At 44.4% G+C, this 20,497-nt stretch overlaps 1 protein-coding gene across 2 annotated transcripts in view; it reads right to left on the reverse strand.

Annotated features, from left to right (window-relative positions):
- Positions 1-1,092: 1,092 nt before the first annotated feature.
- The window catches only part of RBM42 (RNA binding motif protein 42), a 237,994-nt gene continuing 218,589 nt past the window's right edge, over positions 1,093-20,497 (reverse strand). For both annotated transcript variants that reach the window (XM_086948711.1, XM_086948710.1), the window contains exons 9-10: positions 2,315-2,509; positions 1,093-2,143 (exon numbers count right to left, since the gene is read on the reverse strand). In XM_086948711.1, coding sequence (XP_086804837.1) covers positions 2,031-2,143; positions 2,315-2,509 — 308 coding nt within the window. In that variant the 3' untranslated portion in view covers positions 1,093-2,030. The remainder of the gene's footprint in view (positions 2,144-2,314; positions 2,510-20,497) is intronic.

Here is a 20,497-nt window from a genome sequence, read left to right on the forward strand (position 1 = left end):
ATGCAGCCCCTGATTGCCTCTCTCTGCAATAGCCCAGTTACCATCTTTAATTACGCGGATGACCTCCAGCTGGTTTTTAATCTTGAATCCACCTCCACATCCCGCGCTAATTTTCAATCTACTATGCTCTCCATTAGCGAGTGGATATACCAGAGGACTCGCTAACCCCTGGAATGCCAGTTTCTGGCCATCCTCTCTGGGCACCCCTCCCCTTCCAGCTGACTCTGTGAAGAGTCTTGGCGTTATGATTTGCAAGACCTCTCAATGAAACCTCAGATTAGCGCTGTCACCTCGGCCTGCTTTTTCCATCTTCGCAGGATCCGTAAAATCTGTAGGTTTCTGTCTACAGAGGCTCTCACGCTGGTCATCATAGCCTTGATTACATTTCACTTTGACTACGCCAAAGCTCTTTACGCTGGCATTCCTGCCTACCAGTTGCGCCGCTTGCAACTCGTGCAAATCAGGCAGCCAGGTTAATCTTCTGTCAGCCAAAACATCTACACATCTCCCCGCTACTAAAGAAACTCCACTGGCTGCCGGTTGCCAAGCGGTGTGTCTTTAAACTCGGCTGCACCATACTCAAGGTGCTACATGCTCAAGGTCCTGCTTTTGTTGCTTCTAGAATCTGCCGGTACATTCCTTCCCGTGATTTGCGCTCCTCCCATCACAACCTCCTTACCATTCCAGCAGTTAAACGCAAAAAGCATGGTGGCCTCCGATTTGCGTTTTTGGCTCCTAGACTATGGAATTCACTTCCGAGCGAACTTAGATCCTCTCCCAGTTACGCTCTTTTTAGATGTTCACTTAAAACTCATCTCTTCCGGCAGGCCTTTGAGTAATTCCGCACCCTTCTTCTCCATGTTGTCTCTAGCGCCATGAAATCGTCTGGTGTCCGTGCGCTGAATAAGTACTTTTCACATAACATAACATAACATCACAAAGGAATGTTTGGCAAAAAGACAACAAAGTAGTCACCTATACCAGCATCTCTGCAAAGCACAATAGTTATCTGAGATCATCATCAGCCGGAAGTAGTCATCATGGGTATAGGGTGCAATTGCAAATACCGGTTAACAAAACACAGCATACCGATTTTAAAACACATTGAAGAGATATTTATTTACAAAATGCAAAACATTCAAGAGCGCTATGAGAACCGTTCCCACAATCCTTCACTTGGAGACAGATGTTGCATGGCAATTTGAAGGAATGAATTGTGCAGCTATTCAGTGAACTCAGTTAGCCAAAATTAATCCATAGATTCATCATTCGGAGACTGTCCACCTATGAAATGTGTACGATAATATTTTCCTACAAGTCCATTAATCAAAAACAGCCCTATCAGAAAACAGTCCACAGATCTGTCAGCTCATACTCTGCTATGTTTTCAAGGGAGGTGTAAAGGTCGCAGTACTTCAGTGTAGAAGGAACAAACAGTGGAAGAACGCTCACAAACAAGCGCTTGTAAGGTGACCGACACACAAACAAATAAGAGCACGTGCAAAAACTAATCTCCACGTAGGAATCTTGGGAATTCAAATTCCATACAGCCACACTATATGAATAAGTATAATGTATTAAAGCAAACCTGAATATGGGACAGTTCCCACATTACAATTTAAGTAAACCTGTACAAACGCACCTACAAGAGCACATATTCGGAGACGGACGGACGGACGGGCACGCACGCACGCACACACACCTGACACCCCAGAGCACATTAGACGCATTCATACACATTCATTTATCTATGGTAGACTGCACACCTGTCCACACAAAAACTGTGAGCAAACAAAATACTCAGGAAAACACGCACTGATAGAATTTTGCATATGTATAGTTCATCCTATTGTCCAAATCCTCGTCTAAACATGATCTCCCACTGCACTGTCACAGGGATTCCCTCCTTTGCACACCTATGTATGTATGGAGTCATGGGGATGTTCTTAGAGGTGTGTGTGTGTATGGGCAAAGACCTGCCCCCTCGTGCCCAAACCAGTTCCGGATCTTGGAAATATCGGCTTGCAACTTTATCTCAATCCCAGTTTCTTCTTTTCCTTCTGTTTCTTGCGCACCACATCAATATTGCGATCTTTCCACATACTTTTCCTCAGCTTGATGGGCCGGGATCCAACGTATTTACCTGCAAAGAGACAGGGAGGTTGTTAGGATTGCTGCTGAATATACAATGCCCTTCATAGCAACTCGTTGCAATGCTCTCATTTCTTCAACCTGCATTCTTCCCTTAAGTGTACCTGCAACAGCCCTGCCCACCTCCCATTAGCACACGCATTTCTTTGGCCACCAAACTCACCGTTCATCTCCCTCATTGCTCGGACGTAGTCATTGGGGTCTTTGAAGCTGACAAAACCATAGCCCTTTGTCTTTCCTGTCCGTTTGTCTCGAATCACTTTTGCCTTCAGGAAGGATGGATATCGGCTGAAAGCTCGAGCCAAAATATCGTCGTTCACCTCGTTACCAAGGTCACCGCAGAATATCCGAAAATCATCTGAAGAAAAAAGGTTTGTTGTGACAAACAGATGCAACAAGGAAAATATGAATGTGCTCAGGGCAAGATGGTCCACTTGAGTGTTTTCAGGGCATAATCATATGCAAATCCAGTATGTCAAACAAAATGGTAAACTTTCAGCACAAAGCAACCCAAAACCCCAATTCAGCTAGCAAACGAACACTCTCACATAAATGTTAGAGGCTATATGCAATAATAAAGAGACTCCAATGAGCAATTTATGTCTCAGAGAAGCAGGATAAGAGGCAAGTTGATATCCAGCAGTCTTTCCATCAAAAAGAGAGTACAAAGTACAGACTTTATTCTGTCTCAGAAAGCCGAAATCTAGACTTGACCTATAAGGTGGTCTAAAAAATCCAGGATTAGCTTCTTGAACCTGTGCTCCTTCCTTCTGTCACTTTACAGTAGCAGCCTTGGGACGGCAACTCATTTAGGCTACGCTAGCATGTATTCTCAGTCAATTCACAATTCTGTGTTTTCTTCAGTGCAGTTAATCTGAAGTTTTAAGCCAACGCTTCTGTCTGCTATGCAGTCGCTGACCAGTGGATGGCCTGCAAAGCTGCTGGCATGAAAGGTTACTTACCAACAATGTTACTACTGCAGAGAATATATTGTACTTTCATATGGAAATAATTATGTTTCTCAGCCAGCCAAACTTGCGTAACACAACATTTTACATATCTTGGTGTATTCTTTTGCAAACAACATCATTTAAATATAAGATAAAACACACAAGCAGTCGGAAAGAAACATTCATTTTGCTTCTTTAACTTCCACAATAGTCTCAGATACCTTACATAACACGCAACACCTAGGAATCCATTTCAGTTAATTTTTGCTTTTTCATTTAGAACTTACCTTCTGTATAATGGAAGACTTATGAAGATAACATATGCAGTGTTCTCTTATCTTAAAATAGATTACAGAAAGGTCCTCACAGAAGCCCTGCAGTTCAGACCAGATGTCAGCATAACGCCAGTACAAATCCAGATTAAACAAGCATTTGCAATGCAATAGGTCTCGCATTAGGAAAGTTAGAGCTATTGGTATTGTAAATGACAAATATTTTATTTATGTGTTGGCTTTGAAAAAAGCGAAAATAGCTTTGTCATTTACAATGCCAATAGTTTTAACTTTCGCAAATGTGACACCTATAGCATTTGTAATGCAATATGTGTTGTATTTACGGGACTTAGATGTATTGATATTAGAAGTAACAAGGTCTTATTTTTTTTAAATAATTAATACTTAAATAAAAGTTGTGATTTATAATGGCAATAGCTTAAACTTTTGTATATAAGTTTTGTGAAGATTATGTTCAGTGTATTTGATTGTGACGAAAACCTAAGAAAGAAGTGAAATATTACCATCTTTTTGTGACATTTGTAATAAAGCTTGAAACATTGAGAGAACATATTTGAACTAGTTGTTGTTGAATGGTTGCACAGATTGATGCTGTTGTGTCGCTGAGTGATGCTGTTGTGGTGCTGAGTGATGTTGTGGTGGCGCAGAGTGATGCTATGGCGTTCAGTGATGCTGTGGTAGCGCATAGTGATGTTGTGGTGCCCCTGAGTGATTCTGTGGTGGTGCTAAGTGATGCTGCAGTGATGCGATAGAGTGAGTGCTATAGATAAGAGTGAGGGCGATAGATAGAGGGAGGGCGATAGATAGAGGGAGGGCGATAGATAGATAGAGGGAGGACGATGGATAGATAAGAGGGCGTAGGTTACTGCCCCTAGAGTACCCTAATCCTGCTACAAGCAGCCCACATCATTGATGACACATGAGCTGTACTGCAAAAAGTGTACATTTGTGGTCCCTGAGGATCAGTTTTTGCCCCTTTGCTCTAAGACAGCAAAAGTGAGAAAGAGCGAGAAATAGAGATAAAGAATGTGAGAGAAAAATTAGAAGAGGAGAGGAGAGAAAGAGACAGGGAAGGATGACAGAGTGAAGAAAAAAATGTAAGAGAGAAAGAAAGGAAAATAAGGAAGAGAAAGATAAGATATGAAAATAGAAGAAATAAATGAGGATGAATAGATAGAGAAAGGAGCAAAAGAAAGGTGGTGAAGGAAAAAGATACATGAGAAGAAAATGAAAGGAAGAAAAAACGTAACAGTGAAATGAATGAATGAAAGGAGAAGAAAAAAGAATGGCAGAGAAAGGCATAGAGACAAATAAGGAAATCAGAATGGAGAAAGAGGAAAGAAGGCAAGAGAAAAAAAGACAACAAGAAAAGGATGGAGAGTAAGGCAAGAAGAAAATGAGAGGTACAAAGGCAAAGAGAGAAGTTAAAATAAAATGGGAAAGAAACAAAGGAGATACATGGAGAAACGTACAAGAAATAAATACACAAAAGCATTTGCAATGCAATCGGTCTCGCATTTGTGAAAGTTAGAGCTATTGGCATTGTAAATGACAATATTTTTTCCTATGTTTTCCAATGTTACCTTTCTTTCTTAAATTAACACATTTAGTATTTCTCAACACTATCTCCTATTTTGCACTTGTCAATAAAATTTACAGATAACCAAAGTCTTAACCAATGTCTTGACTGATTAAAGGTAATATTTGGTCCCTGTGGTTGTGTTAGTGTGGGCAGTCACAGAGATAACCCATAAGGTAATGGCAGAGTAAGTGTGCGCAGTCACCAAGGAAACCCGTAAAGTAATCTATGGTAGAGAAAGTGTGAACAGTATACTCAAAAGATTTAAGCAAGTGTGAGGGGATGTTGGTGTATCCCAAAAACACAATATTTACTGCTTTAAAACCTTTACATTGTACTAACTATACGTGTTCGATGAAGAGCCATAAAGCTATAATTATCTGGATGATTTTATTGGTTAATTGCCCTCAAACACCATGCAGAAAGCAGGAAGTGAAAACGGATAGCACAGCGAAGACAAGCCACTGGAGCTGTGACAATTAACACTATGTGGACTGGTAACCAAATCAACAAACTCAGTTTGGTTTTAGGATCCCGCACTGTAGCGTAGCGAGCCATTTATTCTACAACACGCAGCCCACATTAATTTAACAATCAGGATACATACAGTAGATTCCTGTGGAAGTTGGGAGATTTCTGTGTTAAAATAAGAAACAAAATAAATCAGATCTGATATTGCAGCCATAAGCGCTGGCCAGAATGCCGATGTGGCTTGCTTAGATAATGAACGACCAATAACTTGAGATAAGTGTTTATTTGGAAAACAGCAACCTGTTTGTGGGTGCAGGAGACTCGGGTGCAGAGGGCGGCCACCCTGGGAGTACTTACAGGAAATGTTGAGTGCACTACACCCACCACATCCAGAGCAGGACAGAAACCAGGGCAACCACAGGCCAGAGAGGGAAGATTTATAGGAGGTGCTGCCCAGAGGAGGAAATGTCAGACAGCAGGCTGCAGGGTGTTCAAAGGGCGGGGAATGAATAGGTGTACTCACTATCGCTGTGTGTTGAAGTGCAGCGCTCAGCTCTCCCGCTCCTTACATTTAAAGTGAAAGCTGTGCTGTGCAGTAAAATGGCAATTTCTCGGGGCTGGGCTGCCCTCCTGCAGGGAGAGGTTATAGATGCAGGAAGGCACAATTAACAGGGGCGAGAAAGGAATTTGAAAAAAAAGAAAACAAGATGAAATTCAGTAAATGGCCAACAGCGAGCCAGGCTCACACGTACCTGCTCTGCTGCCCCTTTAATTTAAAGTGAAATTGTCGCCATGCAGAAATAAAGAAAAGCACACGGCGAGTGCTACAAAAGTAAATAAACAGTGCGCAAACACAAAGGAACAAGCGGCAGAGCTGGGGAAGTACCTAGTTCGACCACGAAATTCTAGGTTTCTATTCTCTCGATTCTTAAACCGAAACCAACTGCTTACACTGTGTGCTGTGTCATATCTACTGCCTCAATCGACGAGTCTTACCTGAACCGTAATGATGGTGCACCTGGACTATGAGCTCATCACCCCCCCCTAGCTGTACTTTTAGATGCTGGAAGGGTTGTGGAAGGCGGGGTCCTCTCTGCACGGGCGAGACACAGGAAGCCAGGTGGGACTGCCTGCTTGAGGGCGGGGCCACCAGCACAGACCGGAAGCGGACGGGAGCCTACCCCGCGCTCCTGTGAAGAGAAGGGAGCAAGCCGCCAGGGGGGGGGGGGGGGGGGGGGGGGGGGGGGGGGGGTTGGGGGGGAAGGAAGGGGGGGAATGGTGTGTGTGTGTGTGTGTGTGTGTGTGTGTCTCCCCCCACGCACACGCGATGAAATCGCCATGCGTGCCCATCCCCTGTCCAACATTCCCAGCAAGTGAATAACATAAGGTCTTTCGCTGGACGCAGCACTTCGCGCTGCTAACACCAGTTCGGCCTAAAAAACATATTTGGAAGGTATCCCAGGCATTGTCTGACCTAACATTTTATCAATGTTATCATCAGTTAGCTTTCGCATACACTTTGCTACTGCTGGACAACAAGTACTGACTCTTTTGAATACTTTCAGCCACTTGAAATACAAGGAAAAATGTTTTACGTTTAAAAAATCTGCAATTATGCAGCAGATCGTGAATTATACGAAAAACACAGTGCATCCATAGTTAAGTGGAAAATGCTATGGATGCACAGTTGCATAATTCCAGGACCCTGACTAGAAGCATGCCAGGAGTGAAGTTCTGTGAAATAACGTACTTTTTGGATGGTGCTTGTGATAACCACATTTGAGCAGGCAGGAGAAACCTATGTATGATCAGGAGAAACCTATGTATGAGCGACGCAGGTAAGTCAGTAGAAATGTCTTCAGGATTTGGGACACTGCTAGACCTCATCTTAGAATATATGTATCTAAGCTAATGTTCACATTCTGAATTTCTCTGTGCTAACAAAAAAAAAGGGGGGGGGGGGAGAGATTCGATGTAAAAAAAAAAATTGCAATTGATATTTGTGGCAGGACACAATTAGAGAAAAACCATGTCTCACTGATGTACTAGATGAGACTACTTACTTACCTGTACAGTATGATTCTCCAGTATTGATATCTTTCATAGATTCACAAGCTTGTATCTTCCCCGTCATCATTGTGGGAGTCTCACGATAAATGAATAACAATAGCAGTAAAAGAAAAAAATGCATAGAAAACACACAGGGAAGTAAGAGTTTGGTAACCTATCATCATTATTATGTGGTCCAAAACACGGCCAATCAGCTGTCATAACACTCCCCAGCAGAGCCACCATACCTCAGATTGCCAGCCCGAGTGAGCCAAGAATGTATCTAGAGATAAAAATGGTCTACCTGAGAAACAAGGAGGTGGGCGGGCCGCAAGGGAATCTATGAAAGATATCGATACTGGAGAACCATAGTGTACAGGTAACTAGTTTATTCTCCAGTATTGAATCTTTCATAGATTCACATGCCTGTATAGAAAGCAGTACATACACAATATTGCGTTTCCAGGATAGAACCCTTCTTTCTCATATATATATACATACATATATATATATATATATATATACATACATATACATATATATATACATACATATACATATATATATATATATATATATATATACATACATATACATACATACATATACATATATATACATACATATACATATATATACATATATATACATATACATATACATATATATACATACATATACATACATACATATACATATATATATATATATTATATATATGCAACACTGTAACAAGAAAAGAAGGTAGCATTAAATTTAAGGTCTGAGAAATACCTTATTGAAACAGATGTTGCAGAACTGCTTGTCCCAACGCTGTATCCTCGTTCCATGCTGTGTCTAGACAGTAGTGTCTAGTAAAGATGTGCACATTTGTCCATGTTGCTGATCTGCAGATGTCCGGGAGCAATACTCCCGCGAACAAAGCTGCTGAAGTTGCCATCTTTCTCGTGGAATGAGCGCGAACTCTGGATCGCAGATGTTTTCAAGCTTTCTCATGGCATAAATAAAATGGCAGAAGCTATCCATCTTCAAATACTACATCTGGACAGAGCTAAGCCTTTTCTAGGCCCCGAAAAGGCTACAGACAGTTGGTTTGTCTTTCGAAACGATTTAGTTTTGTCGATATAGAATGTTAGGCATCTTTTCATGTTTAGTGTATGCAGAGACTTTTCCGCTGCAGTAGAGGGATCTTTAAAGTATGTAGGTAACACCACGGGTTCATTGAGATGAAAAATAGAGGGGACTTTGGGAATGAACTTAGGGTTCGTCCTGAGAATGACCGTATCTCGTTTGAATTGAAGAAATGGTTCTGCGATAGAAAAAGCCTTGATCTCAATGACTCTCCTGGCTGAAGTGAGAGCTAGTAACAAGGCCACCTTCCAAGAGATAAACTGTAATTCAGCTGTGTGCACTGGGTCAAACAGAGGCTTCATGAGTTGCGTCAAAAGCCATGGGACTGACGGGTGCTTAAATGGAGGAAACACTCTCAAGAGCCCTTTCAGAAATTCCTTTATTATCCTCGGAGACCAAAGAGATGGACGATTTGGTGTTCTGCGATATCTTGAAATAGCTGCAAGATGGAATTTGACTGCTGCATGTGAGAGTCCTGCTTTGGCTAAATGTAAAAGGTAAGGAAGAATTTGCTCTGGAGAAGCATGAAAAGGATGCAGAGCTTGAGTGGAACACCACTGACAAAATCTCTTCCATTTTGCTGTGTAAGTTGTATTTGTTGAAACTGCTCGAGATTGAGAGAGGATATCCCGGCATTCCTGAGAAATATTTAAAGAATGAAATTAGTGCTCATGAGGTTTCAGGCTGACAAGTTCAGCGATGTCAATTGTGGATGGAGAACTTGTCCGTCGTTCATATAGATTAGGTCTTGAATCAGAGGAAACTGTACTCTGGGGGCCACCGACAACTAGAGGAGCTCCAAGAACCAGAACAGTCTTGGCCACGCCGGGGCGATCAAAATTAAATGGCACGGTTCCGATCTCATTTTCCATAACAACCTCGGTATCAGAGGGAACGGTGGGAACGCGTACGCAAACATTCCTGTCCAGCGTAGATGTAGAGCATTTCCCCAAGGGCCCGCTAGAGGAAACCTGCTTGCGAAGTGTTTGAATTTCTTTTGTATTGGTTTGCAAATAGATCCAGAGATGGGGTGCTCCATAGGCGAAACCCTTTTAGTAGTTCATCTTGATCTAATTCCCACTCGTGGGAAACACTGGCTGATCGTCTTAGGATGTCTGCCCGTGTGTTGTGAACTCCTGGAACGTGCTGCACCTGGAGAGAGATGTTGGGCAGCAGGAGCCAGTTCCAAATCTCTTGAGCTTGTGCCGATAAGGGCTTTGACCTTGCACCCCATTGTTGTAACAGATAAAACATAGTCGTCATACTGTCTGTCCTGACTAGTACCAGCGAATCGTGAATTCTGGGGAGAATGCCTGTAATCCCAAGAATACTGCTTTAAGCTCCAGCAGGCTGATATTAAGCTGAGCTTCTTGAGTGGTCCAATGTCCTTGTATTTCTAGGTCTTGTAGGTGTGCCCCTAACCTTGAAGAGATGCGTCTGTCGTCATGACATTACTGGGGCATTGAGGTTCGAAGAGTAGCCCTTTTGATGAATGCTTCCTGATCCTCCACCATGACAGTGCAGCCTGTATTTTCGGAGTGATGGTGATTCGATCCTCGAAGGACCCTTGGGATTGTACCCATTGCATGTCGAGAAGCTCTTGAAGAGGCTGCATGTGTAACCGAAATTGGGAACCAAGGGGATGCATGAAGACATCATCCCCAACAATGATTTGAAGATTCTCACTGAAGTGGACCTATTTATTTGTAATTGTGACGCCAGACTTAAGATCTTTTGAGTGCGTTCCTCTGAAGGATACCCTTTCGCTTCCTTCATGTGCAGCTTGGCTCCTAAGAATTGAAGGGATTGCGATGGAATGAGAGAAAATTTCTCCATGTTGATCAGTAGGCCTAGGCAATGGAAGAGATCCATGCAGCATAGTAGGGAGTGTAGAGAGTCCTGGTATGATGCGCCTTTTATGAGCCAATCGTCCAGATACGGATAAATCTGATGGCCTGGTTGTCTCAAGTGCGCTGCTACTGGCGCCATGCATTTTGGGAAAACCTTTGGCACGAATTTGAGACCGAAGGGTAACACTTTGAACTGGTAGTGGCCACCACGAATAGTATTGTATTGTATTGTATATTGGATTTATATAGCGCTTATCACCCAGGGGCCTCTAAGCGCTTGCCTTGGGAACCCGTCCTGGCTTTTTCCCTGTGAGATAGCCCCTACAGGGCATCCCCAAGGTGAAAGCCAGGCATCCCGCCGCGGGGGGCCGTTGTGGAGATTAAGCAAGCTTAATGCCCAGAGTTGCAGAGTGTGAACCCATGATTAGGTCAGGCACCGAAGCGAGAATTATCGAGTCCGTGGACATTTGAGCTCAAGACCCTGTAGATACTGGCTGTGTTTGATGTGAATTGGGATATGAAAATAGGTCTCTAAGAGATCTAGGGATGCCATGTAATCTCCCCGGCGTAGCATCAGGAGGATTTCCTGAAGAGACAGCAAACAAAACAATATTTTTTTGATTAATTTGTTGAGGCCTCTCAGGTTCATTACCTGCTTCCATTTGGAAGACTGCTTTTTCCTTATGAGGAAGAAATGAGAGTAAAATCCGTTCCCTCGCTGTTGAGGTGGAACTTCCTCTATCGCCCCTCTCACAATAAGAGACCAAATTTCTGCCTTAAGTGCTGAAAGATGTTGTTTCCTGTGAACAGGTGGTTGATTCGGGGACTTCTGAATTAATTCTAAAGGTATGGCCTTGATGTATCACGTCCAGTACCCAACTGTCCGTTGTTATTGACAGCCACTGACGATAAAAAAGAGAGAGGTAATGGTCTTGTTTGAGGTATGACAAGCTGGTTGGCACCTTGGCAGTGTCACGGTCTCCGATTGGAGTTCTGTGATTTTCTCCGTGCAGCGGACTTTCCTCTGGGCTACTGCTGGTAGGACGTGTTTGAAGAACAAAACTGTTGGTTCGGATACTGCCGGTACCCCTGCTGATTGTAAGGTTGGTACCTATTGGACTGGTAAGGAGATCTCCGATTGTACTTGCCTCTCGATCCTCTTCTCAGAAAGGCCTGGAACCTATTTTGTTGCAGAGAACCTAGCGCTCTCGCTGTGTCCGTGTCTGATTTGATTTTTTGAAGAGCATCGTCTACATGCTCGCTAAAGAGAATCTCCCCGTCAAAAGGCATATCCACGATTTTTGCCTGGACCTCCGGTTTGAATGCTGCTGCCTTTAGCCAGCCTGGTCTTCGGAGCGCCACTGCTCCAGCCATCTGTCTAAACGCCACCAACGATATGTCCATGGCTATATCAATGGATTCAGAGGATGCCCTAGCCCCGTCCTGCTAAATAGTGGTCGCTTCTTCCTTTTTGTCATCTGGCAGATGAGACATTCTTGGTGCAATGTCCGACCACATTGGCCTATTTTATCGACTGATAAGAACCAGAGCATTTGAGGCTCTACTCAAAGCCGCTGCCATCACTGCAAAACGCTTCCCTGCGCCATCCATCCTTCTTCCTTCCTTGTCGGGAGGAGCTGAAGTAGCAGAAACGGGTTTTTGGACTGTCTCTGCGCAGCCTGCATTACTACTGATTCCGGGTGTGGATGCCCTACTAGGCACACTGGAGAAGACTCTTGGGCTCGATATTTCTTCTCTATTTTGGGCACCGAGGAGCAACAGAGGCTGGATTTTTCATGATCTTTAAACCCTCGTCCCAGATAGGAGTGATCATTGGAATTGTCCTAATAGACTTCCTGGATGATTCTTTGAAGTCATAGAGAAAACAATCAGTTTCCTGCACTAGCAGAGGAAGAGCGAATCTCTTGGAGGCCCTTTCCATGATGTTGTGTAATCCTCCAATGTCCTCCGGTGGAGAGTTTGTCGGGGAAGGCGACGGAGAAGGCGTAGTAGGTAAGATATATGGATCCCATTCGTCGACCGCTGGATTTTCCCGAAGAAGTTCCCCTTCTTCAGGCTGTTCTTCTCCATCACTCTCTGCAAAATCATCTCCAATTGTAATTATTGGAGGGCTGCTCACTTTCTGCACCACAGGCAGAGGCTGAACTACCGACGCTTGGGCTCCAGGTTGTGGTCCGCCTGAGGTATCCTTAGCAGGGGCGTTTGCATCCGGAAAACGGTGTTAGCAGTCATTGATCATGTGTCGCAAATCAGACACTAGAGAAATAGGCATAGACATTGACTCTTCCCTCACACTAGGATGTGCATCTTCCTCCTCATACTCGTACGACTGTTGGAAAGACTCATATCTTTTGGAGCCGGACACTGGACGGTCTTTAAAAGAAAAATCCTCCTGCACTTCCTGGCATTCGTCTTAGTCTGTATCCTGCCTTTTAATCTGACGTTGTGAGGGACTATAGGTCACTCCACACACCCTTCATCTTCCGACTCCTGCATATCTAGTAGATTTGAGGGAGGATGCAGTGACATTTTTGTCCATGAGGTGAATTCTGTGTTTTTCTTGTCCGTCGACGGGCTCGAAATCCTCATCATCGATCTTGCCATCAGCGATTTTAAAGTCATAGTCGACGGTTCTCCAGTCCACGGAGAAATCAGTATGGTCGTCGACGGGGTCGTCTGCACACTCGTCTGCGGCGGGGTCGTCGAAGATCTCCCTGTCGACGAACCGGTCTTCGACGGCGTTGTCTTTGTAGATGCAGTCGACGACGTTGTCGTCTTTGTGATAGTCGTCGTCTATGTATTCATCGATGAAATCGTCGACGTCTTCACAGAATCAAGCGCCGGAGAGCTCGAGTCTTCGTCGACGGGGCTGAAGACACCGCTCTCGTCTCTGAAGACTTTTTAGGGGTGTATGAGGCAGAGAAGATGAGGAGGACTCTGTCTTTTATCTTCTACTTTTTTGCATCCCCTTTCTCCTTAGCAGTTTCTGTTTTGCCGCTTTTTAGAGGAGTGTGCCTTGGAATCATCCTCTGAGTCCGTCTCTGAGGAGGCCTTCTTTTTCTGAAGCCTCAACAGCAAACAAGCTTCAGAATATAATCTGGCCTTCCCACAAGATCTGCACGGTCTGAAAAGCCTCTTTTAGAGCCTTCAGCCATTTTGTGGCAATAGTTGAAAAACAGTACCTCCAATCCAGATGAAAAGACTGTAGCTAGGAACAAACTGAGCAAGGCTCAGGGAGACTCATTCTCACACAACGGCGGTTGGAAATCTGAGGTTTGCTGGCTCTGCTGGGGAGTGTGATGTTAGGGCTGGCAGCTGATTGGCTGAGTTTTTGACCACATAATAATGATAGGTTACCAAACTCTTACTTCCCGATTGGTTTTCTATGCAGTTTTTTCTTTTACTGCTATTGTTATTCATTTACCGTGAGACTCCCACCATGACGACTGGGAAGATGCAAGCATGTGAATCTATGAAAGATTCAATACTGGACAATTTAGTTTCTCCAACCATTCAGTAACAAAGTACCAGTATATCACCGAACAGAATCCTGCCATCAGGCTGCAGAGAGCAGAAAACTAACTTGGTCTGTTTCCACTTTGCGACCAGGGTGGGGTGCAGAGGTAAAGTTCTTCACCTCTACACTGAGGTACTTAAAAATGTGGTTAATTTAAATATGGGAGAGTGAGAGCAAGATGCAGTTTGTGAATGCCTTTAAATAGGAGAAAATTTAAATGAAGAGTTAACTTAATCATTAAGATAACCTTTCAATTTAATATTCTTCCATTTAAAAGTGCTGCATTTACAAACAATAGGCATCTTGCTTTAAGTGGCAAGTAGAAACGGTCATATTCATAACTGAAAAATACAGACATTTATTATATAATTTTTTTATAGTGTTTCTAATTGCAACACGTTTAAGTGGGAGAAAATTACAATGACTAGTTCACTTTATGTTCATATGGAACGTTCTTCATTTTAAATGTCTCCTCTTTTTGCACCATCCATGCAACTGTGCCAGATATGGTAAGAGGTACACCATACACATATTTCCCAATTATACACAAATGTTCATGCAAACATCTCCCCGGACAGCAATCCCACTGACAGACATGGTACTCATCATAACACAGAATTAAGCATAACTGCAGGTGAGATAAGGACCTGCCATGTAACAGGGCCACTGGAATAATAATGCGATTTAGTATGCAAGATACACAAAATCCACTTCATCTTCGGCTCACTCCTATGGTTTAAAAGTTACTAAAAAGATACCAACATGTGTTGCTGTAGAATAGAAAACCCTTTTGCAAAGGATTACTGGTTCCCTGTTTGCTTATTATTGCTGTATTTGGCTGTTAAAGTGGTACTGATGAGGAAAAAACGTTTTCGAAGGGTTAACCTGTGTACCAAGCATTAGCGAAGCCAAAAGGTATGGTCTATGTGAGATCCTGATTATCATCATCAAAAAGATGGAAAACGTTACATACCCTGTAGGCATCTGTTCATGGCATGTAGTGCTGTAGATTCACATGTTGTGCATAATTTCGCCATCTAGTGTTCGGCTCGGACGTGCACAACCTGTTTTTCTTTGAAAGGAGACTTTTTGAGTCATGAGCTCTGGTGAATCCACCTATTAGTGATAACGAGCATGGGTATTGGCCCCATTCTTAGATTGTTTTTCCCTGCCGTTGGGTTCAGAGATGTTTGTGTGAACTCCGGTTCGACGCCCCAGGCTCGGATCCGTTACCCAGCGGGTGCAGAAGATAAACAAACAATCATGCTTTTCCTTACATTTCAGACCAGTCAACAAACTTTTTGAAGAACATCACAGTGGAAGAGAATGTCCACATGATGAAAGAACTCAGTTTCGATTTTGTCCAAACTGCCATGCCAAGTATTCGAGGTCAGACCTTCACAAAGTGTGCAACTGTCCCACGAACACTGTGGAAACGCAAGTTCGGCGTGATTTGTTTTTGGAAACAAAAGGACCCTTCAGAATCGAAGAACATGTTGCATCGCCTCAACATGAATGCAGCACAGAAGAGAACGGGGGCAACACTCCTGATCTCGTCAGAGAGAGAGGAATCTGCTATTGAGTACTTGGACACCCCAGATATCAACCGCAAAGTGTTGATGCTGAATTGGACAGAAGGTTGCATGGAGTACCTCAGTTCCCTTTAATCACCAAAAGGAGGCACTATCTTTCAGTTCTTGTACCACCCTTGAGGCCTCAGGTGCACCACTGCCTCTCAGCCATGGTAGGCACCTTCATTCCAAGCCGGACTTCACTCCCGAACATAATACTTTTTGGATTGGAAAAATCTATCCAGTCACCATAGCGGACAATGTCACAAGGATCCATCCAATGGTTATGGTAGCATGTGACGGGGGAGCTGGAGAAAAGGAATTGGTAGTGCCCCCAACCATCCCTGTAAACCTGTCTGCTTGGAAGTAATCTGGAGACCTCCCCTTAGGCCGACGTCGAACTGAGAACCCATGGAAGGATGCAAGCGCTCCCATAATAGGGTTTTGTTAAAACAGAGCAGAGTGAAAAAGAGGGACTGGATCCTGAAAGAGTGGACCAGCCCTTCAATAGAAAAGGCAAGAAGAATGGGGGACCAGCTTCTCAACAGATTCCAAGTCAGAACGCCTCTTTTCAGGAAGAGGACGTTTTATCCTCAGAGGGAACTGAGCCTGCAAAGCTAGGACCTTACTCAGCAGGGCTCTTGGACCCAGGGGGACCCTCTAGGATGGATCTTTGCCAGGGACAAGAAACTTGTCCCAATCCTGACTGCCCTATGGAGGAACTGAGCCTGCAAAGCTTGGACCTTACACAGCAGGGCTCTTGGACCCAGGGGGACCCTCTAGGATGGATCTGTGCCAGGGAAAAGAAACATGTCCCAATCCTGACTGACCTAGGGAGACAGCTACTGCACAGAAAAGGGTGATATCAGTGGCAACCACAGGGTACACTGGGAGGATGGGCTCCTACACAGAGGCCAGAGACCCATAAAACTGGTGCAACCAGGAGAGTGGTAGTACCTAAAAGGTTTAGAGAGCGTCTCATCAATTTGGCTCATGAGATACCCCTAGCTGGGCACCTTGGTCAGGATAAAAACATAGAATCTATCACTTTTACTGGCTAGGGATGTCCCTCAGGTGAAGGACTTTTGTCAGTCATGTGCCTCCTGCCAAGCCAATTGTAAGGCATGAGGCCTCCTTAATTCCACTTCCAGTGGTTGGGGTACCCTTTGAAAGGGTAGTGTAGGAAGCTAGCTCTGTATATACTATACCAAGTTGAGGTATAGTGTGCACAGAGTCCAGTGGAACCCCAAAGGCAGGCACAGGTAAATGCAGATTCCACCTCACTCTCTATTTGTGATAGTGTGGGTGAGCAGTAAGGCGGTATCAGAGAGTAGTGTTAAGCATTTATTGTACCAACTCAATCAGCAAATGATGTCTCACACTCAAAGATCAACTCAGACCAATATTGTTGGTATAAAAATATAAGTTTATTTTATTTCTGGAGCCAAGCCTGGCACAGGTAAATTAAATAAATGCTTTGCAAACTACTATGCAGTGTTTACAAGTGAATGCAAGTTCAAATGCAGTTGTTCGAAATACAGGTAAGTCAAGGTATTGAAATTACTGAACAGAGAACATTTTTGTTACTTCTATTTCTTTTTAGGTTACTTTTTCTACTCTGTGTGATATGCCTAGATATCACAGTGGGACATTTCCTAGAGAAAAGGTATGTAAAATCAGTTTTGCACAATTGTAATTTTTCAGGTTTCTATACAAATCCACTCCACACTTAAAACATTTTTCAGACAAAACTGTTATTAGGTTCCTATGGAGAGAAATGAGGTTAACAGTTACCAGGTAAGTACTCAGTCTTTGGGGTTGAGTTTCTGAAGTAAAAAAAAGGGTTCCCCCAGGGTCAAGGATACACTCTTGTTACACCTTCAGCGACACTATGGCAGCCAGGTGCAGAGTGATGAAGCCCAATGTTATCCAAAGGGGGATAGGAGGCCTCCAGTTTGGTGGCTGCTTATGAGCAGGCCACTGGGTTGTGAGAGCAAAGCTTCTGGTGTTCGGCTCAGGCCAAAGTGGGATCCTGTTTAGCACAAAAAGCACACCTAACGGCGCAGGGGCGGCTGGGTGCAGGGTGCTGGTTAGGTGTTGGGTGCCCTGTTGATTTTAATGGGGATTCTCCAGTTTCAACAAAGATTGCAGGCTCAGGGACGAAGATCTTCTAGAGGTGACCACCGGTTGGAGAGGTAAGTTGGGATGCCTGGGGATGCTGGGACACCATTGGTTGGGCCACTCAAGGCCATGGGGCTTCGAGTGCAGGGGTGTCTTTGGGCGTCTGGTTTCTCTTACCAGCTCATGTCGCGCAGTCCGCTGGATCCTCCAGAAAGAGGCTGCAGGCTTCGCTGGGAGATATGGGGCAGGTCAGAGATCACCAGGTCTCAGGACAAAATCGCCGGGGAGACCTCCTCGTGGTGTTGGGCCACTTGAACTTGGACCGTGAGCGACGGGTGCAGATTCCCGGATTTGGCCTGAGCCAGAGCCTGTTGGTGAACAAATCCGGTGTTCACAGGATACAAAGTCTTTTCTTTGGAAGGCAGGGCAGGTCCTCAAGTTCCTGAGGTTGCTGGCTGCAGGACACAACGGAATTTGGCTTCTGCAGGTTCAAGGTGGGGACAGGCCGGTAGGGCTGGGGCCAAGTCAGTGGGCGTCCTCCTCTTCTTAGCTTCAGCACGGCTGTTTGGTCCTTCTTTTCTTCTGGGTCATTTCTTGTTTTCTTGGTTCAGGTCTGCCCCTTAAATATTGTATATAGGGGGCATTTTAGGGGTCTCAATGTCAGTCCTTAATGTGACAACACCCTTGCTGTGCTCAACCCACATTGGGGAGTGAGCACAATCCCTAATCCTGATAGGGGAATGCCTGTGATCTGCAAGATGGCGGGGACTGAAGAGTGGGCTTCACCTTGCCTCCCCCACCTGAGGGGTGTGGTTTGCAGAGGTGGGCATACCTTCTGGGCTGGCTAATTTTTCCCACCTGTCTTTCCGCCGAAAAGGAGGGGAGACAGGAAGGGGCCTGCTCCCGATAGCAGGAGAGGCTGAGGGATGCATTATAAAGGCTGCAAGGCCTTTGAAGCTTTCCTGCCACAGATGGCTCTTCCTGGCCTGGGGGAGGTGGGAACACCTCCGCCCAGGAAAGGCTTTGTTTCTGGACTCAGGGAGCAAAGGATCCCACCCCCAGGGGTCCAGAAACATGCCTCGTGGTGGCAGGCTGGTGTGTACCAGTCAGGGAATCCAACTGAGGTTGGTCGTTTTTCAGGGGGCATCTCTGAGATGCCCTCGGAGTGCATTTTTCAATACATCCAACACTGGCATCAGTGTGGGTTTAATGTCCTGAGAAGTTTGATACCAAACTTCCCAGTTTTCAGTAAATCCATTATGGTGCTATGGAGTTCGTAATAACAAACTCCCAGCACCACATACTCTTAACAGCATTACTGCACTTACAAGGTCTAAGAATTGGCTTAGACACTGTAGGGGTACAGGGCTCATGCACCTGTACTCTCACAGCGCTGGTATAGTGCACCCAGCTAGAGTGGTGGCTGACCTATAATATCTATGTATGTAGGCCTCTGTGCAGGCCGAAACGTTATGCTGGCGTGGTGTGCTGAGAAATAAAAAACTCACCTGCACTCTGGGTCTTCCGTGTTCTTTCTGGTCGATGGCCGAGGATTGAAGGTCTGTCGCAGCAAGGGTGCAAGTGCGGAAATATATATATATATATATATATATATATATACATGGGTTTAATATGGACTGCAAATACCAGCGAACAATGGGGCATGATAACCACGCCCACCAACGCTTGAATATGTTTAATAAAGCAGCTGATATTTAAATGCCGTCACTCGCTTTATTTCCTGCTTTATTTCCTGCATGGCCCGTGAACAAGGAAGCACTTTCCGAAACGCGTAGGGCAAAGCAGTGGGATTATGGTGTTTCGAAGCTGCAAGCTCCACTTTAAGATGCAGAATGTTGGTTGAGTGGGCCTCCTTACAACAGGCAGAACTTTTGTGTGTTATTTGAAGCGGCCGTGCCTGGGTCGCTAGGAGGAACCGCCGTGTGCATCTGCATGCGGTCCTGGAGTGCCTGATGGCGTGTAACACAGGACTACCAACCAGCACATTGGTGAGAGACTTAAAAGCGGCGCATTCGTAAATGCTGTTGTCCGCCTACAGAGGTTTTAATTTTGGAATAAAGTAAGTGGCGACACCCACATGGGTTTAATATGGACTGCAAATACCAGCGAACAATGGGGCATGATAACCACGCCCACCAACGCTTGAATATGTTTAATAAAGCAGCTGATATTTAAATGCCGTCACTCGCTTTATTTCCTGCATGGCCCGTGAACAAGGAAGCACTTTCCGAAACGCGTAGGGCAAAGCAGTGGGATTATGGTGTTTCGAAGCTGCAAGCTCCACTTTAAGATGCAGAATGTTGGTTGAGTGGGCCTCCTTACAACAGGCAGAACTTTTGTGTGTTATATATATATATATATATATATATATATATATATCTATATATATATATATATATATATATCTATATATATATATATATACATATATATATATACATATATATATATATATATACACACACACTTACATATTAAAAGGTCAGCCACCCCTCTAGCTGGGTGCACTATATATATATATATATATATATACATACATACATACATACACACACACACACACAGGGCCGCTAAGGGTGGCACAATAAGTGCTGCAGCACTTCGAGGCCTTACCTCAATGCCCTTGGTGCACATGGTACCTTTTACAAGGGACTGACATGTGGTGCCAACTGGGGGTACAAGGTACAGTTTTGGGAAAGAACATAGCCCCTGGGAACCTGTTGGGCAGGGATCCAGGGCACGTCAAGTCAAAGTGCATCAGCAGTCTGGCAA

This window comes from Lissotriton vulgaris, unplaced genomic scaffold, assembly GCF_964263255.1.
Source record: "Lissotriton vulgaris unplaced genomic scaffold, aLisVul1.2 SCAFFOLD_1177, whole genome shotgun sequence".
NCBI classification, from domain to species: Eukaryota; Metazoa; Chordata; class Amphibia; order Caudata; family Salamandridae; genus Lissotriton; species Lissotriton vulgaris.